The 23,354-nt window shown below is 36.0% G+C and overlaps 1 protein-coding gene across 7 annotated transcripts in view; it reads right to left on the bottom strand.

Annotated features, from left to right (window-relative positions):
• The window catches only part of Rapgef2 (Rap guanine nucleotide exchange factor 2), a 239,606-nt gene that overhangs the window by 109,334 nt on the left and 106,918 nt on the right, over positions 1 to 23,354 (bottom strand). For 5 of the 7 annotated variants that reach the window (XM_090343183.1, XM_090343179.1, XM_090343181.1 and 2 more), the window contains exons 5-7: positions 13,427 to 13,502; positions 10,980 to 11,147; positions 8,700 to 8,717 (exon numbers count right to left, since the gene is read on the bottom strand). In XM_090343183.1, coding sequence (XP_090199309.1) covers positions 8,700 to 8,717; positions 10,980 to 11,147; positions 13,427 to 13,502 — 262 coding nt within the window. The remainder of the gene's footprint in view (positions 1 to 8,699; positions 8,718 to 10,979; positions 11,148 to 13,426; positions 13,503 to 23,354) is intronic. The other 2 variants (XM_090343182.1, XM_090343178.1) reach the window with 1 other exon arrangement.

Raw genomic sequence — 23,354 nt, forward strand, 5'->3', positions numbered from 1 at the left:
GATCAGTGCCAGCAAAAGTTAGCAAGACTCTATCTCAAAAACAAGCTGGAGGGCCAGGATTTTGGCCTAGTGGTAGAATGCTTGCCTAGCACGCATGAAGAACTGGGTTCAATTCCTCGGTACTACATACATAGAAAAAAGCTGGAAGTGGTGCTATGGCTCTAGTGGTAGAGCGCTAACCTTGAAAAAGCCCAAGGACAGTGGTCAGGCCCCAAGTTCAAGCCCCAGGACTGGCAAAAACAAACAAACAAACAACAACAAAGCCTGATGTAGTCGTGATGCCTATAATCCCAGATACACAGGAGACAAAAGATACAAGGATCATGATCGCAGACTGACATGGACAGAAAAACTCAAGATATTATTTGAAAAACAAACTAAACACAAAAGGACTGGGGATATGGCTCAAGTGGCAGACAGTTGGCTAGCAAGTTTAAGGCCTTAAGTCCTACTACCAAAAACAAAAACAACAACAACAACAAAAAACAGTATTAATGATTTATTTAACACCAAGCTAGAAAACTAAAAAATGGTAAACATGGTAAATTTAATGCTATATTGGGTTTATTTTTAACTAAAAGAGAAAGACTGCTAAATAATACAATTTAAACAGATTACTCAGATGGTGTATAAATTGAATCTTGATTAAAGTCATTATTAAAAATATTACTACAGTGAAAGCTTGCTTCTGAATAATTAAAAACAAAAAACAGCTGGGCAGTGGTTGTTCCTGCATGTAATCTTTGCTATCTAGGAGAATAAGATCTGAGAATCACAGTTCAAAGTCAGCCCAGGCAGAAGATTGCCAATTAACTAGCAAAAAGCCAAAGTGGAACTGTGGCTCAAGTACTTGAATGCCAGCTCTGAGCAAAAAAGCCAACCAAGAATGTAAAGTTGAGTTCAAGTCCTACTACCAGCACAAAAAAAGAAAAATAAATAAAAAGAAAGACAATAACAGCTTGCTACTGAATTGTATGTAATATGAGAATTAATTCCAAATAGATTGAAGACTTTGAGGTAAAAGCATATACCCCAAAAGCTTTACAAGAAGGAATAGGAAATACACTAGGACTCTTTGGCACAGATCAAAACATTCTTAATAAAGACCCAGAAATACAACAAATTAAAGAAAGTTTGGATAAATGGGACTGCATTAAACTACTGAGCTTCTGTATGGCAAAGGACATAGCCAACAAGTTAAACAGAGAAGGAAAAGATCTTCACTAGCCATACAACAGACAAAAGCCTCATATCTAAAATATACCTACAGCTCAAAAAATTGAATCTCTCCAAAACAAATCCTCAAAGAAACAATCATCCCATTAAAGGGTAGACTAAAGACTTAAAGACTTCTCTGAAGAAGAAATAAGAATGGCCTATAGACACAAGAAGAAATGCTCCACATCTCTGGCCATAAAAGAAATGCAAATCAAACAACTTTGAGAATCCACCTCACTCCAGTTAGATTGGCCATTAGCAAGAAATTTAATAACAGATGCTGGCGGGAATGGGGCCAGAATGGAACACTACTACACTGTTGTTGGGAGTGTGAACTCGTTCAACCACTCTGGAAAGCAATATGGAGATTCTTCAAAAGACTAAATATAGAGCTCCCTTAAGAGCCAGAAATCCCACTCCTGAGCATTTACCCACATATCCAGATACAAGGCCATACGAAATCTACCATTATTCACCATGGCTAAGATATAGAACCAACCCAGAAGTCCCTCAGAAGATGAATGGATCAAGAAGAAGTAGTGTTTATATACAATGAAATTCTATGATGCCATCAGAAACAATGACATGGCCCCATCGCTTGGAAAAAATCATATTAAGTCAGGTAAGCCAGACCCAAAGGAACATAGGCTCCATGTTCCCTCATTTGTAATAATTAGTACACAACTAGAATTCTCCATGCAGAGGATCACACTAGCTCAAAAGCTATGTATATATGGCTATATAGGATGAAAAGCAAAATGAACTCTAGGATATAGAAACAAGAGGTTTAGCTTTGTGAATGTTGTTCTTAAAGCACTATGTGAAGTTAATTTTTTTCTCTTTTTTCCCCTTATGGTTTAATATCATGTTGTTACTGTTTCTGACTTTGTTGCTTGGTATACTGTAAATACATTTATTTATTTATTTGTTTGTTTGTTTGTTTATTTAAAATAGGGAAGGGAACAGGGAAAAACAAAATACTGGGAGGGCATGGGGGAAGGAAAAGTGGGAGAAAAATATAAGAAAGGGTATCAATGTTCAAGAAGTAATACAACCATTATTTGGACAAATGTAACTGCAACCCCTCTACATGTTACCTTGACAATACAATATAAACATTGTATTTTATATATAATTTTATTTATATAATATATATACAATTTTATATGCAGTGTATATATTGTATTTTATATACAATATACAAGTGTGTGTGTGTGTGTGTGTGTGTGTATGATTAAACTTTTGGGGAAAATAAACTTTTTTTTGCCAGTCCTGGGGTTTGAACTCAGGGCTTGGGTACTGTCCTTGGGCTTTCTCAGAGCTAGTGCTCTACCACTTGAGTCACAGCACCACTTTCAGCTTTTTCTATGTATGTGGTACCAAGGAATCAAACCCAGGGCTTTGTGAATGCTAGACAAGCACTCTACCACTAGGACATGCTCCAGGCCTCGAGATAATAAACATCATATATATATATATATAGCTACATAGAACATTTGCAATTAAAATGTTTAATATAATTAAAATATATTTTCACAAACTACTTTTGCCAAAATTAAAATAAAAAGCGACAAAGTAATTAGCAAGTGACAATGCAAAGTTGTGATATGAATGAAAGTAAGGCCTATTTGTAATTTAAGCTCAAGTCAAAAGGTCTAATCAAATAAATACCACAGAAACTGAACATCGTAAATGCTTTCAATATCTCATCAGCTAAATAATTTTCTATACTAACCAAACCTACCCAGAAATCCTGTATACATTCCAATTTTATCTCTAGCTATTATTAATCTTTTTACACTGAATTCACCTGGTATTTCAAACACTACAGAGAACTGACAACTGATATTAGTTGTAAAAGAAAAAAAGGACTGGTAAAAAATATAACTGAATATCAATGTAGATTTTTCTATAGAAGAGAGACACTTCTCAAATCAGCACAGAGGTTTGGGAAAATCTTATGACAGACAATAAAGGGAGGAAACTATTATATGGTAAGAGTGAAATGGTTGAAGATGAACAGGATTTTTGCTCTTTTAATTAAAAGCTAAATTTTAGCCAAGTACATTTAAACCACATACAGGCACAGAGAACTGTCTGTGCTCACAGTGAGAGACAGGACAAAGTGACAGTGATCTTTCTGACAAACAAATTGCATGAAATATTGCATGACCTGCTATACAACACCCTTATTACTTTCCATTTCCAAGTGCAACCAAAAGATAGGTCCAATTACGATATCAATATAAGCTTTCTTTGAAAACTGAATGAAAGAACAGTAAATCCCAGTGGGCCCCAGCATTTCTGTAGCAGGGATGATGTAATACATAAAAATAGACAGCCTCCACCAGAAGGCAAAACTTGGGTAAACAGCATACTGCTCAGCCTCACCACTCTCAAATGCCTTGCATGAATTTGCAGTGTGTGCTACTAATAGAGTGAGAGAAGTCATCTTATGCTCTAAATTACTTCCCCATCTACATTTCCACGTCTCTCCATAGTGTCATTTCCCAATTCACAGAAGTAAAATCATCATAAATATCCAATCCTAACAACAAGAAAGAAAGAGTTCCCCCCCCCCCCATTAAACCCCCAAAGCAAGGAGGTTGTGACTTCTGCAGCACCTGGAACATGCTCCATTTTGCCACCAATGGCAGCACCTCTGGCAAAGCTTTGTTCCATCCATCTATTGTTCAGAGACTTTTCCACATGGAGCTCTCTGAAGGATTTTAAAGTGCAACATAACCTAGGAAAACAGGAGCCAGTGAACCAGCTAATACAGAGCCTGAACAGCAAGACATACTTTTGACACCTTTCTCAAAAGGCTGCCTGAAGCAAATACAAGTTATCAGGATGCATAGATATACATGGCACATAACAAAATCGGGGGTAGGGACCGGTATGCATTACTCCTAACACACTCTCCACACTCCCTTTTTCCCATTCCTATTCCTTAGTTTGCTTTCACATTTCCATTGAGGTTTTCAGGATTAAACAATCCCTACTTCCAAAGTACTGCCACAGAATAAAGCATCAGAAATCAATCTATTAGAGTTACTCATTTTTTGTTGTTATGCCAGGGTTGGGGTTTAAAACTGGAGCCAGGGCACTGTCCCTGAGCTTTTTTACCCAAGGTTGGCACTCTACAACATGAGGCACACTCCACTTCTGGCTTTTTGCTTGTTGAGGAAAGAATTATTTTTCTGCCCAAGCAGAGAAGAAAAGATCTCAAACAGAGATCATCAGATTTCAGCCTCCTGAGCAGCTGAGACTATAGGTATGAGCTTAATGTCTGGCCAGCCACATTTAAACTTTAGAAATATTCACTTCTATTTTCTTCTTCCTGGATACCACAGAAATCCTCTGCCCTTAATTTTCTCAAATTCTTGTTGCCATCTCCACAGGCCTAAGTTCCATCTTCTTGTCATTCCCACCCAGAAATCTAGTCTACCTTAGAGCCTCATACATCTATCAAGTATAGGCCTCAGCACAACAGAGCTCTGCTTCATTTCTCATTAACGTTCCACATGGTCCTTATGACTTTCAACATAGCGTCCCAAGTCTTATTACCCCTCAATCTACATCTTTTGAAAAACCGGAGTTCTTACTGTACCAAATGTTTCTCCTGGAGCTCAAATATTAAGGTCACTGAGGAAGTATCCCTATTTCCCAAGGTACAGTGGAACCTTCCTGGGCTTTTTCTATGACATGAGCAGTCAAAACAGGCGAGATTCTGCTTTATTTTCATTAGCCTCTAGCATGGACCCGAAAAAATGGTGTGTGCCCAATAAATACTTGTTACATGGTATAAAATATATAAATTAAAACATTAAGCTTTCCTGAGCAATACAAGACACAAGAAGTATTTTCTGAATCTCCAATGACTGTAATTCGCAGAGGCACAGCATTACAAATGCCTTCGTTTCAACTAAGTACGTGTGTCTGATGAGCTTAAATTCTAAAAGACAGATATAAAAATTCTGTATTTGAATCACTTCTTATATACATAAAAACACTGAAAAGTAAGATATGAATAAACTAGTCAGGTAGGACACAAATGAACTCCTTAGTAGTCTAGGAAAATCAGTGGACATAAAAATCATTAATACATAATACTAACACATCTTACTGCTAAGTAGCAAATATCAAATTAAAATAAAAAGAGACAAAGTAAATAGTAAGTGACAAAGCAAAGTCATGACATGAATGAAAGTAAAGCCTATTTGTAATTTAAACTCAAGTCAAAAAGTCTAATGTCAAATACCACAGAAACTGAACATTGTGTTTTCAATAAATCAACAACTAAACAATTTTCTATACTAACCAAACCTACCCAGAAATCCTTAACTCAAGAAGAATAAATCAAATCCATCTCAAAACCAAACCAAAACAAACAAAAACCTCCTAAGAAATGATACATACAGAATGGGATTATGACTTAAGAGGTAGAGTGCTTGCCTAGCATGCATTAAGCCCTGGGTTCAATTCCTCAGTATGACCATTTAAACAGAAAAAGCCAGAAGTGGTGCTGGGGCTCAAGTGGTCAAGTGGTACCTTGAGCGAAAGAAACTCAGGGACAGTGCCTAGGCACTGAGTTCAAACACCAAGACTAGCAAAAAAAATAAAAAATCACATGTTTATATAAATGCTGTGTATACATGTTTTGAAACAACACAAGATATTACAAAACTATATGCCACTTCCAGGTTTTTATTTCTCAGTTAAAAATGTTTAAAAATCAATGTTAATAAAACCTTTAAAAAAATATGCTTAAGATCTAAAATACAGAAAATCTTTAAAAAAAAAAAAACTAAAAAAAAAATCTACCTGAGGTATTTAAGATATATCCTAGTAATAGTAAAATAGCCATTGTGAAGAAATAGAATTTGTTTCACATTTTACAAAACAGACCTATTATCAACAGCTTGCTTGCTCATTTATGTGCATACTTATTCATTCATTCTTAAGCAGGGTTTCACTATTCCTGCCCAGGCTGGCCTTGAACTATGTAGCTAGGCTGGCCTTGAGCTCATTATCTTCCTCCTGCTCTAGCTTCCTGAGTACTGGAATTGCAGGCAGGATTGCAGAAATTTGCCACCATTCTTAAATAAGAAATGAATCATTTTTAATACACTGAGTCCATATTTTATGGATACAACAAAAAATTGTTACTACAATGCCACACTGATTCAATTACTATTATTTATCTGTTTTGGTTGTACAGATGTTTGAGCTCAGAGCTTTGTGCTTGCTGGACAGTGACTTGACACTTGAGCAACAGCTGTACTCCTTTTGGCTTTCATTATTTTTTAAATACCCTCCTATTTATGCTTCTCATGAGGCTGGGATGACAGGTTTACACCACTGTACCCAATCTGTGTGTGTGTGTGTGTGTGTGTGTGTGTGTGTGTGTGTGTGTGTGTGTGTGTGTGTGTGTGTTGTGTGTGTGTGTGTGTCCCAAGATTTGAAATTCAGGGCCTGAGCTTTGTTCCTAAGCTTTTTTGCTGAAGGGTAGTATGCTACCACTTGAGTCACAGCTCTATTTCTGGCACTCTGTAGTTAACTGGAGAGAAGAGTCTCATGGATATTTTTTCCTGCCCAGGCTACCTTAGAAGATGTCAGCCTCTCGAGTAGCTAGGATATAGGTATAAACCACCAGCACATAGGATGCACAGAGTCTTATTGCTGAGATGGATTCTCATGAACTTTTTGTTTGGACTGGCTGTAAAGCACACTCAATTTCAGCCTATGTAGTAGCTAGGATTATTGGCATGAGCTAATACAATCAGCTTTTAATTTGTATTACTTTCATGTAACATGTTCTATTACTCTTGTACAACTCTAAGATCTCTCTTTTATATTACATAGGCGAGCCTATAACTCATAATCCTCTTGAACTACTGCATCATAGGTGTGCAACACCATGTCAGACCCAATCAAGAACTTTAGACCTAATCTAATGAAAAATTCAACACCTATTTATTAAACTGTTCTAGAATATATATTTCCATTGTAGGAAAGGATAACTATTAGAATGAGTGATAAATAAGTTTTTATACATCCAGTGGATTTCCATTTTCATTATCTCAAAAATCTTGCACTGGTAGCTGTAAAATTTTGAATTTAAAATTTCTAGGGCCAGGAGTTTGGCCTAGTGGTAGAGTGCTTGCCTACCATGAATGAAGATTCCCTCAGTGCCATATACACAGAAAATGCCAGAACTAGTGCTGTGGCTCAAGGAATAAAGCTCTATCCTTGAAGAAGCCCAAGGCTGAGACCCTGAGTTTAAGCCCCACATCTGTAATCCTCGCTACTCAGTAGGCTGAGTTTTGAGGATCACAGTTCAAAAACAGCCTGTGCAGGAAAATCCATGAGACTCTAACCTCCAATGAACTACCAGAAAACCAGAAGCAGAGCTGTGGCTCAAAGGGGTGCTAACCTTGAGAAAAAGAGATCAGGGACAGTGCCAAAAACTTTGGTTCAAGCCCCTGACTGTCGATTTTTCACCTGAAAAAATAAAAAGGAAGAGTGAAAAATGACAAAATGAGCATAAGCTCCAAGCAGGTAAGGTTAAGAGATTCTCTCTCCCCCTCTTTGGTTCTATGTCTGTTGTCTCCATTTCCATCTTGGAAGTACTATCTCCCTCTCAAATCAACTTCTATAGAAAATTACAAATGCAGAAAATTATAAATGGAAAGAGTAAAAAACAAAGATTCTACCCTTCTCTGAACTAGAGATGAAATAAAGAGCTGTCTGTCCAAGACCCAAGTCAGTCTCCCTGGGTACAAAGCAGGCATCTTCCATTCCCTGTAGAAACGTGACCTCTGTAACCTACAAAAAACTATCACCTCCAACTCCTTTCATTTGAAATTCAGCCCCAATTGCCACTCACCAAAGTAGAAGAAAATGCTAATGAAGGCCACTTCCCAACTTCTCACTCTCCCCCCCTGGCAGTGGTAGCTAAGACTTTTACTCCTAGGTACTCAGAAGGCTGAGATCTCAGGACTTTTTCTTTTTTGACTAAGCCTTTTTAAAACCTGGCTCCCAAAACTTCCCAGCACTGGGATTCCTAAATGTTTACCCACAGAACTTATGATGTAAGTTTCTAATGAATTTCCTGTATGGGCTTTCACACAATTAGTGGTAGAGTTCCAGTCTGTGTATCTGTCCTCTGTTGTTTTTTACCCCCCTCTATCTGGAAAGCAATAATGAAGAAAAGAGCTCCACTCATTCTTAAAAATAAACAGCTTGTACCTAGACAAAGCATACATCAATAAAAACAGTTCAGTAAAAACAGAGCAGCCTATGACACCTCCTAAACCACTGGAATTCTAACCATAACAGATCTCATTAAACCAGAATAAGTCAAACTCAGAACAAAAGGACAAGACAAAGCAAAACACACCAATATTATGAAGTTATTAGTTACATTGCAAACTCACAAATCAACTTAGGTTAGGAGACTACACATGTTACAATACCTGAGGTTTAGTGCATTCCTTTGAGCCAGAATGAATGAATGCCATAAAGGAGGAAAGGAAAAGAGGATCATTATCAGACATGCTATATTACATCTGCCAAAATTAAGATAAGGTTAAACATAGATTAAGGAATGACAATATAGACTTGGCTGTAATGTACAACATCTGTGGTCTTTAACTGTGCACTTGAAATGTAGCAAGTATTCTACTGCATCTCATTTGCTCATGCAATTTTTTGTGTGTGTGAGCTTTCACCCCACTGCCCCATCTTGTTAGCCATGCCTTTCAAAGGGACATATTTCTGTTAAGAATAAGAAAATATGAGGTGGGGCTAACAAAACAAAATAATTTTCATTTAATTCTTTTTTCCATATTGAGTCAAATAAATAAAACAAAATTTAAGTCTTTTTCTACATTTATAGAGTTAGGTAAAATAAATAAGATACTAAAATAATTAAAACACAATTTGTACCTCCAAAATGGATGCAATACTCTGAATTATAACCATAGTATAGCCAACTTAACTTATTTAGTAAAATTAATACTAATATCATGTATTAGTACTATCACATGATTCATTAGAAGTCAGGTTAAATGTTTTATGTTGAATTAGTACTAGAAATACCTGTTGACCAGATGATATACTCTTAAAAACACTAAAAATTTTGTTTTGTTTTTTGGTACCAGCACTGGGGCTTGAACTCAGGGCCTCACAGTCTCACAATGCTGCTACTCTACCACATAAGCCACAGCTTCGCCTCTAACTTTTTGTTTGTTAACTGGCAATAAAGAGTCTCTGGGATTAATCTGCCCAGATTGATTTTGAATCTCAAAGCAAACCTGGCATCCTGAGTAGCTAGGATTATGTCTTATGTGAAGCAACTTGCACAAGTCACTAAAAATATTTTGTAGCAATAAAAAAGCTATTTTTTAAAGCAGGCCAAGAAAGAAAAGAGGAGGGAAGGAGGGAGTTACAGGAAGGGAGGGGGGGCACACTCCATAAAGGGAAAGGTAGGGTGGGAGAGAGAAACAACATAAAATGACTATCCCAGTTTAAGAGGGACCTAACACAAAACAATTAACTCTCACACTAGGGTTTGGATAACCCACACCTCATCTAAGTTTAGAAACTAATTTGGTACAAGAATTCCAAATACCACTCCTATTAGTAAGTAAAAATGTGGTCTGTATACTACATTATTAATATAAACAAGATTTTTAATATTTTTATTTCATAATGCTAAGTTAACACTAAAAATATTCTTGCTTTATTGACAATGGTAGCAAGTCTTTCATTTTTATTTTTATTTTTTTTAATACCAAGACTCTCCAGAAACCAACAAAACAGTCTTTGAGATGAACCAAATGCAAGCCTTTTCAAATGAGCTCAATGAAATGATTCAAATATGAAATTCATATGAAATTAAAATAGTGCATGGGTAGTAGTGGGTTGGCAGTAGTCAAAAACCACATAATTCAAATACAAAGAGCTCTCTGATAAACAGAATATCTGAAATATATATGAAGTATATTACTTAATGTTACTAAAACTTAAATAAATGTCTGTATACATTTTCCATGCACTTGCAGAAAGAGAAAAATAACAACTACCCACAACTACTTGCTTATACTTTCATTTTTACTTTAAAATTAATTTCAAACATAGCAACCACTCATTCAATAGTAGTGCATGCACAGGTAAAGTGTCTTCTATCTTATTATAAATAAGACAGGAGAAAAAACTGACTCTAAAGCTCTCATGAGTCTTGGTTTTCTCAAACATAAATAAAGCAGTTTACTTATATAATAATAAGAAATAAAGGATAGTCAAGTAGGCCAAGACATTTTAAAAGATTTTCAAACCTATCAGAGATATTTCAAGTGTTTTCACATTGAGACTTCTTTAAAAAAACAAAAAAAGCACAGATAATATTAAAATTTGTGGAAATAATACCTAATTTTTATATATCTCCTTTTAAAATAAAAACCAGTTGTAAGGAAGGGGCTACACAGTAGCTATAATGTTGTATCACATAATACAAGGAATGATAGAGAACTAAAATGTTACATGCTTGTCATGTAACTGTCAATGTGAATGAACTGGTCACAAAGTATTCTCATGCTTTGTGAACCTGTAGACACACTTTCAATCAATTGTATTTCCAGAAAAAAAAATTGAATTTTTTGAATCAGAAAATTACTTCTCAAAAATGGAAAACAAAAGTATATTTTCACAAACACTGAAGACAAATAAAAATGCATTTTTATTGTGCAACTTACCGTGTGATAACCCCTAGGCAAAGGCGGTTTGCCCACAGGGTAAGGATCCACTGTATCAATAATTGTTTGTCGTTCACCTTTCTGGTTGATCTTTCTAAATCTTCTTCGGGACTGTCGGTGGGAGGCTTGCCTCTGAAAGTATTCTTCATTTTCATCCATATAGTCCACCTGAAATACAACCCCCGAACATGTCATATCTCCGAAGGTAACATTCATTCCAATATTAGATACAAAAAAGAAACTTAGAGAGCTCTATTCATTCATTTTGCATAGACATTTGTAGAAAAATTATGGAGGCATCCTTTTAAGTGTGTTTGAACTTCTATGAAACTAACTGGCTTTCGGTCACTTTTCTTTTGTGAAGAAGCATTTTCAGTTCAACTTATGACAATACAAGTTACTCTTGAATTTCCTGTTACTTCAAAGAGAAGGATATGTTCCATAGTCATTGTACTGATTTATTAGGGAAAGATCACACAGGATATATTATCACATATTATAAAAGCAACTGCTTTTATAAAAAAGCTGGGTGTGTGTAAGTCTGTAAAAAATACCCCCAAATCTGCTCACAAGTCAACCAGTAATGCCACAGAGCCATGCCAAGGAGTGAGAGCTTCTCTTCCTCCTTTTATTATGTGATTTCAGTTTCTTCTTTCTATAAATATTGTTGTTTAAGGAAGCAATGTCTCATTTTAAGCATTTTGGAAAGTCTGATGAATAGATTAGCAGGGAACAAAAGTCATGCCTGGTCACTCATTGTTACTGTAAGAACACATAACAAAGGTGACTGCTCAGACAGATGTATATTTGCTCTTCAAGACTGGTGCATTTATTGAGAGACTCAAGCAATTTCAAAGATCAAAAATCTTCTAGAGCTGGGCGCAATGGCTCACGCCTATAATCTAGCTACACAGGAGGCTGAGATCTGGGGATCAAGGTTCAAAGCCAGCCCAGGCACAAAAGGACCTGTGACTCTTATCTTCAGTTAACCTCTAGAAAATGGGAAGTGGGGCTTGGTTCAAGGGTAGGGCAGTAGCCTTGAGCTGAAGAGCTCAGGGACAGTGCCCAGGCCCAGGGGTAAGGTGGTGGCCTTGAGTTGAAGAGCTCAGGGACAGTGCCCAGGCTGAGTTCAAGCTCCATGACCCACCCCCCCAAAAAAAAAATCCTCCAGAGAACTTTAAAAAGAAAAAAAAAAAAATCACTAAGGACAAGACTCAAGGAAACAATGTGCTTTACAATCCCCATCACTAGAAAATTCTGTTCTTCTACCCATACTTCCCCCTTGTAAATCTTTACTTATCACTTACTTTCAGTTAAAAGTAAATTTTGTGAAATTTGGCCAAAAGTTTTTACCAGCTTTGATGAGGAAGTTCTTAACTGCTGACAGAATTCTTCTCCTAACTACATAATAAGGAAAACCCAAATCTTCTTATAAAATGGACTCCAAGTTGCTGACCAAACACTTATCAAATGTAAGTTCAAAAGCTTCTATCTTCAACTTGTTTAGGCCATCATTAGTTGTGGGGTTTTCCTTCACACATAGGATGCTAGATGGAGGGACAGGGTACCAATAACAACTGAATGTCTTAGCAGGGACCCCCTTCCCATCTCATATTGCTTTTATTACTGACTTTCCTTTTTCTTTCTGTGCTGGCACTAGGGCTTGAACTTAGGGCCTGGTTGCAGTCCCTAAACATTTTGCTCAAGGCTCATGCTATACCACTTGAACTAGATAGCTCCACATCTAGCTTTTTGGTAGTTAATTGGAAATAAGCGTCTCACAGACTTTATAGTCTGTGCTGGCTTTTAATTGCCACCTTCAGATCTCAGCCCCCAGAGTATCTAGATTACAGGTATCAGCTTGCTTTGTTTTAAAGGATATCTACTGTCCTCCCTTAAAAACAATTATTACACAGAAAGGAGGAAATATGACAGGACTATTTTACTAAAACTTACTGTTTATCTATTTTAACATTTTATATAATGTCTTTTAATTTATATTTTAAGTCACACAACTGAAAACAAAGATGTTAAAACTTTAACACAGTAGTCACTTTACTTTCTTACAATCATTAAAGAAACTCAAGTGATTTTTCTCATGTTAATTGTTCCTTATATTTCACCACTTGATTTATTTTATAAAGTAAGTCATTCATTCCAATCAACACTCAGAGTTAAAACCCTTGCAATTAAAAATCTTTTCCAAAAATCAATTAAATGCATTAATACAGATTAAATTACAAAGTTCACACTATCCAAATTGTCCCTTTTCCACCTGTTATATTTAGTTGAGTCCTGTAAACAATTTTAAGTATAAACTAAAATTCATAGTAAAATTTATTTTTAAAAATCTAATGTTATAAATATATATAATGATAAATAGTCTGTGGAAGTATTATTTCATAAAACTTTTTTAGGAAGGAAAGGTTCTCATAAAATATTCTTACCACAATCATTTCAGAAGGCTCTAAAACAATGCATTCACAACCACGCCTGAAGCTTCCAGCAGAACGTTTGCCAAAACTAAAAAAGAAGAGAGGGGAAAAAAAAAAACCTCAGCTAAGGACATTCTAGAAACTTAAGAAATAAGCCAACCCTTCAGATAAAAAAAAAAAAAGTAACTACAATTGCAAACAGTATACCATGAACAGAAAGAAGTACCTTTAGTCATTTTAACACAGGGTAGTATAGAAGTAATCAAATTCTTTTGTTTCAGTCATGTGTTTTTCTGGAGGATTTTGACATGTTTTTAAAATTAATCATGTAAGTCGTTCTCTTTTCCTTTTGTCGTTCTCTTTCCCTTACTAATTCAAATAAATGTACAATTGTTTTCTATTGGGTTGTTTAAATCCTCAGGTAAGTTCCAGAATATTCCAAAAATGCAAAATGCTTCAATTGAAAACTATTAAAATGATCCAAAAAAGTACAAGAGTTAAATAATTTGTTTTTCTAAATTAACTTGCTTAGGTTAAATGTATGTATTTTGCCTTAAAAATATTCATTTTTTTCTAAATTTTCAAATCAATTTACTTAACATATTTTAAGAAAAAGATCTCCAACTTTGAAGTTCTCTTCCTTTTCCTGTTCCAATGATTATTCCTTAACTCATTATTCCTTATTTCATTCACTACTCCCAAGATCTCCTTTCCTACCAGGAAAGCAGCATAACAGATTTGCAGGAAAAAGAAATGAAAAAAAAAAAAAGAAGTTTTTTGATGAATTGATATTATGTATTATACCACTGTTTCATGAAAAAATTTTAGTAACTATTTTAGTTATCTTTTAAAACAATCTTCTAAGGCATTAATTCACTATTTTAATGGAGAACCATTTTCCCAAGTTCAGTATTTAGTTTGAGGGCCTTCTATGGAAATTCATACCCCCTCTTATAACTCCACTGTCATGTGATAGTAAACAGTGTTTTACAGACTAGGACCAAGCAATAGTTTTTTAAAAATTTAGAAAGAGGAGGCATGTAAGAGAAAGAAAACAGGAAAGCCAACAATCTCTTGTTCTACCAATTGTGATCTCTAGCAACCCATCTTGACCACTTATGTGCTAACCTTTATTCATTTATAAAACTTATCAGTTTATGTTAGATCATCATTAAATCTTTTCACACTTCAAAATTATTTCTATGAATAGCAAAACCAGACTTACGCATAACATATTTTACAAGTCCATTTAAAATACATATATACATTCAAACATGCATAATTAGCATAGAAAAAGATACATATGAAGTTTAAAAAAATCCACCAAGAAAGGCAAAATAAATCCATCTTCTTGCTCGCATTCTTTCTTGTACAATAAAATGATCTGAACTTTTGGCAATGCTGAGGTTAGGGCTCAAGAGTTTTATGCTTATTGGAAGGGGGTGGGGGGACGAAATGGGGACAAAAATATGAGAAGTAATACACCTACTACCTGGTGAATGTAACTGTAACCCCTCTATACATTACCCTGACAATAAAAAATAAAATAAAAAGAAACAACAACAAAAAAAGAGTTCTGTGCTTGTTGGGAAGGTGTTCTGCCAATTGAGCCACAATCCAGCCCATGATCTGAACTTTTTAATATACTTTTCAGCTTGCTCATACGTGTGTGTGTGTATGTGTGTGTGTGTGTGTGTGTGTATGTGTGTACATATGTATATATATGTATGAACATTTATTTCTGGGTCTACTTAGCTAGAGTTTTTTTATAGAGTGAAGCTTGTAATGATAATTAACAAATTTAAAAGCAGTCTCGATGTGTTTGTAATGTACAATAAATTTCATACTCTCAAAATCCATTTGAAATGTATAACGTACACTGAAGGTTTATTATCAAATAAAGGAACACTAAAATCTAAAACTATACACTGGGAATGAGGTACATTTCGATGATGTAGAGTATGTTTAAGATGTGTAAGATCCTGATTTAATCATAAGTACTGAAACACACACACAACCGGGAGACTAAGTCTCCTATCCTACTTTAATTAAATACCTAGACAGTTCAACAAGGAATATAATTCAAAAAATAAAAATACCGGTATGTATACAATGATCCTATACTTGATCAACACTTAAAATATGTTCTAAGACAGTGTTCATGATTTTAACAACTAAATAACAAATTTTAACAACATACATAAACTATATGATACTTTTCTTTTATGATTAACTAATGTACTAACTCCCATAATTCCTCCTACCAATAATCATTATTCAACTGAACTTAGTAATTTATGCTTTGTACTACATTAACACTGTTACACTGAGTCTGAAAAATTTACATTTCCTAAGATGAGTTATAAAAAATATTCCCTTGAGTATATTTTTGGAAGGAAGCTATAGGAGAAGCAGATTTTGTGGCCATGAAGGCCTCTCAAACTTGTACAGATCATCACAAGAGCACAAAGGAAAATGCAGCCTGTCTTGTCAGTCAGTTGGACTCATTTCTTGAACACACTGAGTAGGGATAGCACATGCACTCACAATACATGTTAATGAGACAAAAATCTTTCAAACACAGGCAGAAACCTAGAAAGAGCAGTCTCAGAGGAGGCAGAGTGTTGGCTGAATATACAGTCAGGTGTAAGGGTTCTAAGCAGAGATGACTTAGAGTCAGCTTATAAATCAAGATCTGTAAGGTATAAAGGGACAGACTAATAAGCAAGAAAGTATCAGCTAGAAACCCATGAAGTCCACAGTACTTTGTTTCTATTAGTTCTTTGAAAGTATAAATGCATGAACTAAGTTATTTAAAAGTTATGTATTGTTTAAAAAAATCTTTTACCCCATTGTATATAATAACTGAAAATAAACTGAAAAGTAAGTAGGTTATTATTTTTGATGGCAATATATTCTTTATTTTTATTGATTTTTATTATAAAGGTATACAAAGAGGCTAGTTACAGTTACATGAGTAAGGAAATGAGTGTAATTCTTGACATTTTAAAGGTCAGACAGTCAAAGGAGAAAAAGGTGCCCAAGGATCAATCCTATTTGATATTTTAGGTGATTTAAATAGGAAGGAATAAAACAAAAAGATTCAGATTTGCAAATGGAATTTACACACACTCATAGTAAACCGCAAAATAAAACTAGCAAGAATAATGTTCAGACATTTCATAAAGTTCTAGGTAGGTAATGGAGGAAAAGCAGAAGAGAATCTCATGTGTACATGAAATAATCTATTTGAAGTGATAAATATTTTAGTAAATAACAGATTCCTATCTCTCAGTCAAAAGTTACAAATAAACTGGAGGCTGTTGGTTCAAGACTAGAAACCTAGCTGAGATTCAAGAGGCTGAAATCTGAGGATGGAAGTTCAAAGTCAGCCTGGGAGAAAAGTCTGAGACAAGTATCTCTAGCCAGCAAAAAAGCCATGAAGATGTAGCTCAAGCGGTAGAATGTCAGCCTTGAGCAAAAAGAGCCAAGTAAGAATATGTGTCCCTGAGCTGGGTGCTGGTGGCTCATGTCTGTAATCCTAGCTACTCAGGAGGCTGAGATCTGAGGACTGTGGTTCAAAGCCAGCCCGGGCACTAAAGTCCCTGAGACTCCTATCTCCAGTTAACCACCAGAAAACCAAGTAGCGCTCAAGTAGTAGAGGATAGCCTTGAGTTGAAGAGCTCAGAGACAGCACCCAGGCCCAGAGTTCAAGTCCCACAACCATCGCCTCCCCCCTCCAAAAGTGCTGGGCATGGTGGCTCATTCTTCTCATTCTAGCTACTTAGGCTGAGATCTGAGGAACGCCTTTCAAAGCCAGCCCAAGCACCAAAGTACATGAGACTCTTATCTCCAATTAATATCAGGAAACTGGAAGTAGTGCTGTGGTTCAGGGGGTAGGGTGGTGGCCTTGAACTGAAAACCTTAGGGACAGCACTCAGACCCAAAGTTCAATCCCGTAACCAACAAAAAAAAGAAAGAAAGAAAGAAAGAAAGAAAGAAAGAAAGAAAGAAAGAAAGAAAGAAAGAAAGAAAGAAAGAAAGAAAGAAAGAAAGGAAGGAAAAGAAAAAGAAAAGAGAAAGGGTCCCTGAGTTCAAGCCCCAGTAACAACCCCCCCACACACACCACAAATGAAAACTACAAGCTTTCAAAGGCAAGAGCAGAGCAAACTGCTACTTATACAATAATTAAATGGTAACAATAAATCTCCTAATGTAGAAATCAAGAACAAAACTTGAGCTGGGAGTTTGATCTAATAATAGGGTGTTTACACAAAGACCTAGGTTCAGTTCTCTGGTACTACATACACAGAAAAATCCAGAAGTAGAGCTATGGCTCAAGTGGTAGCCTTGAGAAAGCCCAAGGGTAGTACCTAGGCCCTGAGTTCAAGCCTGGGGACTAGCACGAAAAATGAGGGGGAAGGGGAGAAAAGAAGAGAAAAAAAAGAAAGACAGAGAGAGACAGAGAGAGACAGAGAGAGAGACAGAGAGAGAGAGAGAGAGAGAGAGAGAGAAAAGGAAGGAAGGAAGGAAGGAAGGAAGGAAGGAAGGAAGGAAGGAAGGAAGGAAGGAAGGAAGGAAGGAAAGAAAGAAAGAAAGAAAGAAAGAAAGAAAGAAAGAAAGAAAGAAAGAAAGAAAGAAAGAAAGAAAGAAAGAGGCCAGGAGTTTTGCCTAGTGGTAGAGTGCTTGCCTAGCACGCACAAAGACCCTGGTTCGATTCCTCAGTACCACATACCTAGAAAAAGCCAGAAGTGGTGCTGAGGCTCAAGTGGTAGAGCTCTACCTTGAGAAAGTCCAAGGACAGTGCTCAGGCCCTGAGCTCAAGCCCAGGACTGGCCAAAAAAAAACCAAAAAAACAAAACAAAAAAGAAAAAAAAAAAGAAAGAAAATAACATTTCATTCCATTTTATTAACAGCAGCTGAAAATTGGTATCACTTAAATTTCTAAAAACAATTGTTAAAAAAATTCAGAACTTATATAATTAAACAATATCTTGGGTAGCTTAAAAAAAATACACCTCCAATCCTTGAGGGTTTTAAGAAAAATCAAAATAAGCAAGTTTACTCCAAAACATTTGACTATATTCTTCTGCTCCAAATGTGACTATATGTGGACAAATCATTGGTGCTACTGTCACCAATGAACAATTACTAGTCATTTCAAATACACCTTTCTTTTTTTTTTTTTTTGCCAGTCCTGGGCTTGAGCTTAGGGCCTGCGCACTGTCCTTGGACTTTCTCAAGGCTAGAGCTCTACCACTTAAGCCTCAGCACCACTTCTGGCTTTTATCTATGTATGTGGTACCGAGGAATCGAACCCGGGTCTTCATGCATGCTAGGCAAGCACTTTAACCACCAGGCCAAACTCCCGGCCCTACACCTTTCTTTATTGTTAGTAAATCTCATAACAGACTACCCAGTGTCACTTAAGTATCAATACAATCCTATCAAAACACCAACACTTTTTTAAACAGAAACAGAAAAGCCAGATCAACAAGTTCATATGGAATTCATAGAGCTTTAATTAGCCAAACTAGTCTTGAAAAAGAAGAAAATCATGGTTTCATTTCTTGGTTTCCAAACTTACTATAAAACTACAACAATCAAAGCACTATGGTATTAGCACCAGGGTAGACATTCAGTTGAAAGTTCAGAAATACACCTATGAACCTATGATAAACTGATTGCTAATAATAAAGGCACCATTCTAGACTATCCTTCCACAGCCTCTTGCACAAATGGTGTCAAGATGCCTGAACTTCTCCTTAAAGAAGGATGAAGCTGGACATCTCCCTTATACAAAGATTAGTCAAAAGGGATCAGGAACCTCAATGTAAGAACCCAAACCATGAAACTCCCAGCAAAAAGACAGGAATAAATCTTTGTGACACTGAATGTGACAATGGATTCCTACACAGTAGAAGAATAGACAGCAAAAGAAAAAAACTGGACAAACTGGATAGCACCAAAAACTATACCAAGTACCTGACAATCTCTAAGCTAGAAGAAAATGATGGTAAATCACACCAGGAATATATACAGAATTCCTAAACTGAACAACAAAAAGCTAATCCAACTTAAAAATGTCAAAGGGCACCGAGCTTATGATGTGTGCCTATAATCTCAGCATTCAGAAATAGAGGCAGACAATTGAGGGTTCAAGGCCAGTCTTGGCTAGACCCTGCCTCAAAAAATAAATGAGCAAAACAAGAAATTGGTAAAGGAGATCAGGGATAGGGGTGGAGGGTGTAAGCACAACAGTAGAATGGTTACCCAGAATGCAGGAAGCCAAAGGTTCAATCTCCAGCAAAACACACACACACACACACACACACACACACACACACACACACGTGCACGAACATGAAAACAGATATTATCTAAAGAAGAACACAAGTGTCTAAGATGTAAAATGCTGAAAGTAGCACAACATCCCATTTCATGCTTGAAATTAAATATGAAAAACAACTAATCAAGATGGCTATAATTTAAAGAAAGAAGAGAAATGGGCTGTGGAGATCTGTAAATATGTACTTTGTTGATAGGGTGTATTTTTTTTATATGTTTGAAGGGTGTATTTTTTTGATATGTTTGAATGGCTACACCATTCAAAAAGTTAAACTCAGAACTATCTAGCAATTCCTTCTCCAACTCCCGAAAAGCAGATATTCACATATCCATTCATCAATATTCACTGCTACAATATCATTCACAATAACCACAAGTGTATAAATAAGAAACACAAGAAATAGATTATAAGAAAAATGAGTGAAGATCTACATAATATAGCTTGGACTATAATATAGATGACCCCCCCCTACACTATACACTAAGGCTACAAAGCCAATCACCAAAGTATTTAGCTTATGCTACCACTTACGTGAAGTGCGCAGAAAAGGCAAATGTATAAAGAAGGTGAGAAGTTACCCAGTTTTGGGGGTGGCAAAGAGCTTCATGGTCAAATTCTGTTTGGTGTTTCAGAAAAGTCTTAGAAACACACAATGTTATTAGGCGCGTAAAAGTAGGAATGTAACAAATGTCACTGGTTCACAGATTCACAGGTAATTTTACATTTATAAAGGGTTTAAGTGGCATTCCCAATATATTTATATCACAATAAAACAAACAAATTTCATCAGAGAAACTATCAAGAAGATACTTGCATTATGGTTTTGGGGTTTTTTCACACACAAAAAAACTGAACTAAAAGTAGTAACTGTAAATTGAACAAACAATGAAGTTAAAAGTTTAAGTTGGATGACTAGACTATGCCACTAATAAACCCAGAAATAAGCTTGTTTGAGCATTCAGCAGTGATGTGACAAAGGTCATGAGTAAAAGAAGTAGAAAGAGACAATAAGGTAAACAAACAAGATAGATATTTTACTTTTTTGGGGGGGAGGGGATCAGTTGGGGGACTTGAACTCCGGGCCTAGGCATTTTCCCTGAGCTCTTCAGCTCAAGGCTACAGCCTACCCCTTGAGCCACAGTCCCACTTCCTGTTTTCTGGTGGTTAATTGGAGATAAGAGTCTCACAGACTTCAGTGCCCAGGAAGGCTTTGAACCGTGATCATCAGATCTCAGCCTCCTGAGTACCTAGAATTATAAGTGTGAGACACCATGCCCAGCCTTAAGGCAGATATTTTAAATGAGTGCTCTGAAGAATCAACTATAAACATTTCTTTAACCCATCATTAACTTCAGTGGTCAAATATATAAGGTTCCTTATCTCTCTCATGTTATTTCATTGTATTTTGTTAGCTTCCTTTTAAAAATGTTCACTTCACATATATAATATACAGAATCAATTATACCAACATCAACAACAGCATCAAATGCAGAGTTTACAAAAATCTCACAAGATACGTCCCAATTCTTTTTTTTCATATATTTTTTATTGTAATTAACAGAAGGGATACATGATACTTGCCAGATAGATGGTGCATTATTTCCCATACATTGATACCCTTTCACATGTCTTGGTCCCTATTTCCCTCCTCCCCACCCCCACCCCTCATCTTGTTTCCCCCCCTTGCCTATCCAATTTCAAATAACCAAATACAAATATATCCAATATATCAGGTAACAAAGTTAGATACTGTAACAATTTGAGATAACCAAGGGACAGCAAAAGAGATGAGAGATAACATAGTACCTTAAGATACGTCCCAATTCTTAAACAGTTTATATTTTGCAGACGTTCAGAACACAAACATTATAATGCAATTAAAGGTGAAAGAAGTGAATTCTTCCCACTGTGATATATTCTCAATGGCTAGGCTCACTTACTAACTAATGAATTAAACAAGACAAATCATCATTTATAAAACAGAAAGCAATTCAAACTCAATTCAAAAACAGCATCCATGAAGAACTGTGAAGTTATCCAATGTCCAACGTATCTTCAGGCAGCTATTGCCTGAACTAGATGGATATCTGCTTCTTTGAAATGGCACTCAAATACCAGATATAGTAAGATAAACAAAGGTATTTAAATGTCTGTGACTCCTTGATTTTCAAAGAGAATTTTTTGGGGGTGGGGAGTGTCAGTCATGGGGCTTGGACTCTGGGCCTGGGCGCTGGTCCCTGAGCTCTTCAGCTCAAGGCTACCATCCTCAGCCTTGAGTCACAGCACCACTTCCATTTTTCTAGGGGTTAATTGGAGAGTCTCACAGTTTTTAGTGTCCAGGTTGGCTTTGAACCGGGATCCTCAGATCCCAGCCTCCCGAGTAGCTAGGATTACAAACCCAGTGAGAATTTATTTTTTTATCTCCAAATTAAAATACTTTTAAAGTGATCTAAGTAATTTTATTCACTGTGTGTGTGTGTGTGTGTGTGTGTGTAGAATAGACAGTGATATATCCATATAGACAAGTATACAGAAACATACTTGTAAATAGCTGTCCTTCAAAAGCTACAAAGGCAGGTAACAAGTATTTCAAACTTGACCCAATCATTTTTAAATCTACTAGCTCCTCCTGTAGTGGACACTTACCTTTAACAAAAGGATGGCAAGTTAGTAGAGAAATGGTGAAGAGGATAAAGTCTGGCATGTATGTTTTTATGACTACTGATATACTTACTGTTCCACACAACATGGAAATGCAATCAGTACTGTCTATTTTCAGTCCTTCTACATTATTCTGTTCACACACTACACAGCTTAACTTTTCATTAGTAGTCTCTGTGCAATTACAGAACATCCTTACAACCTTACCCACAAGATGATAATTCATTGTTCATATAGGATCTCATCTGTTAATCTAGTAGTTTATGCCATATTTAAAAAACAATTTTTTTAAATCACAAGTACATTATTCCTAATGTTTGCTTGTGCTCCCTTTAGCAGAACTGCAGGGAAACACTGCTCCGAAAGCAGTCCAACAAATATTTGTACAGAACAATTTAAAAATCAAGAACTACAAGTATCCCAGTTCTTAAAACTAAAATTAAGGAAAATAAATTATCGGTACAAATCTTTGTAAAAAACTTAATAAAAATCTTTTACTAATTGTTCACCCTATATTATAAAAAAGAAAAAAAACTGTAATAGCCTGCTATACTTTCCTTCAGTTTCAACACTGATAATTTACCTTATTTTGTAAATTCCCACAGGAAGTAAGACAGTGGACAGGGTACTTAAAGCCAATCAGTTCTAAATTTCAGTGATCACATTTTTCCCACCCAAGTTAAGTCAAGAACACTTCTAGCAGTGTATTTTCTATGAGAGGCAGGGCCTGGTATAGAAGGCTCAGTGTCTCTAATCCTGCCCTTTGTATGGGCCTCACCATTCTCCTTTTGCTTCAGAACTGCTTGTCAGAACTGCTAGGAGGAATGCAGTTTCTCAGTTATCGGAATGTAAATGTATTCACCTCAGGCTATAGGCAGTAAACGCCTTCACAGCAGTCACTGAGATTATACTGGGATAGGCAATCCAGAT

This window comes from Megascapheus bottae, chromosome 13 (genome assembly GCF_031878675.1).
Source record: "Megascapheus bottae isolate mThoBot1 chromosome 13, mThoBot2.hap1, whole genome shotgun sequence".
Lineage (NCBI taxonomy): Eukaryota > Metazoa > Chordata > Mammalia > Rodentia > Geomyidae > Megascapheus > Megascapheus bottae.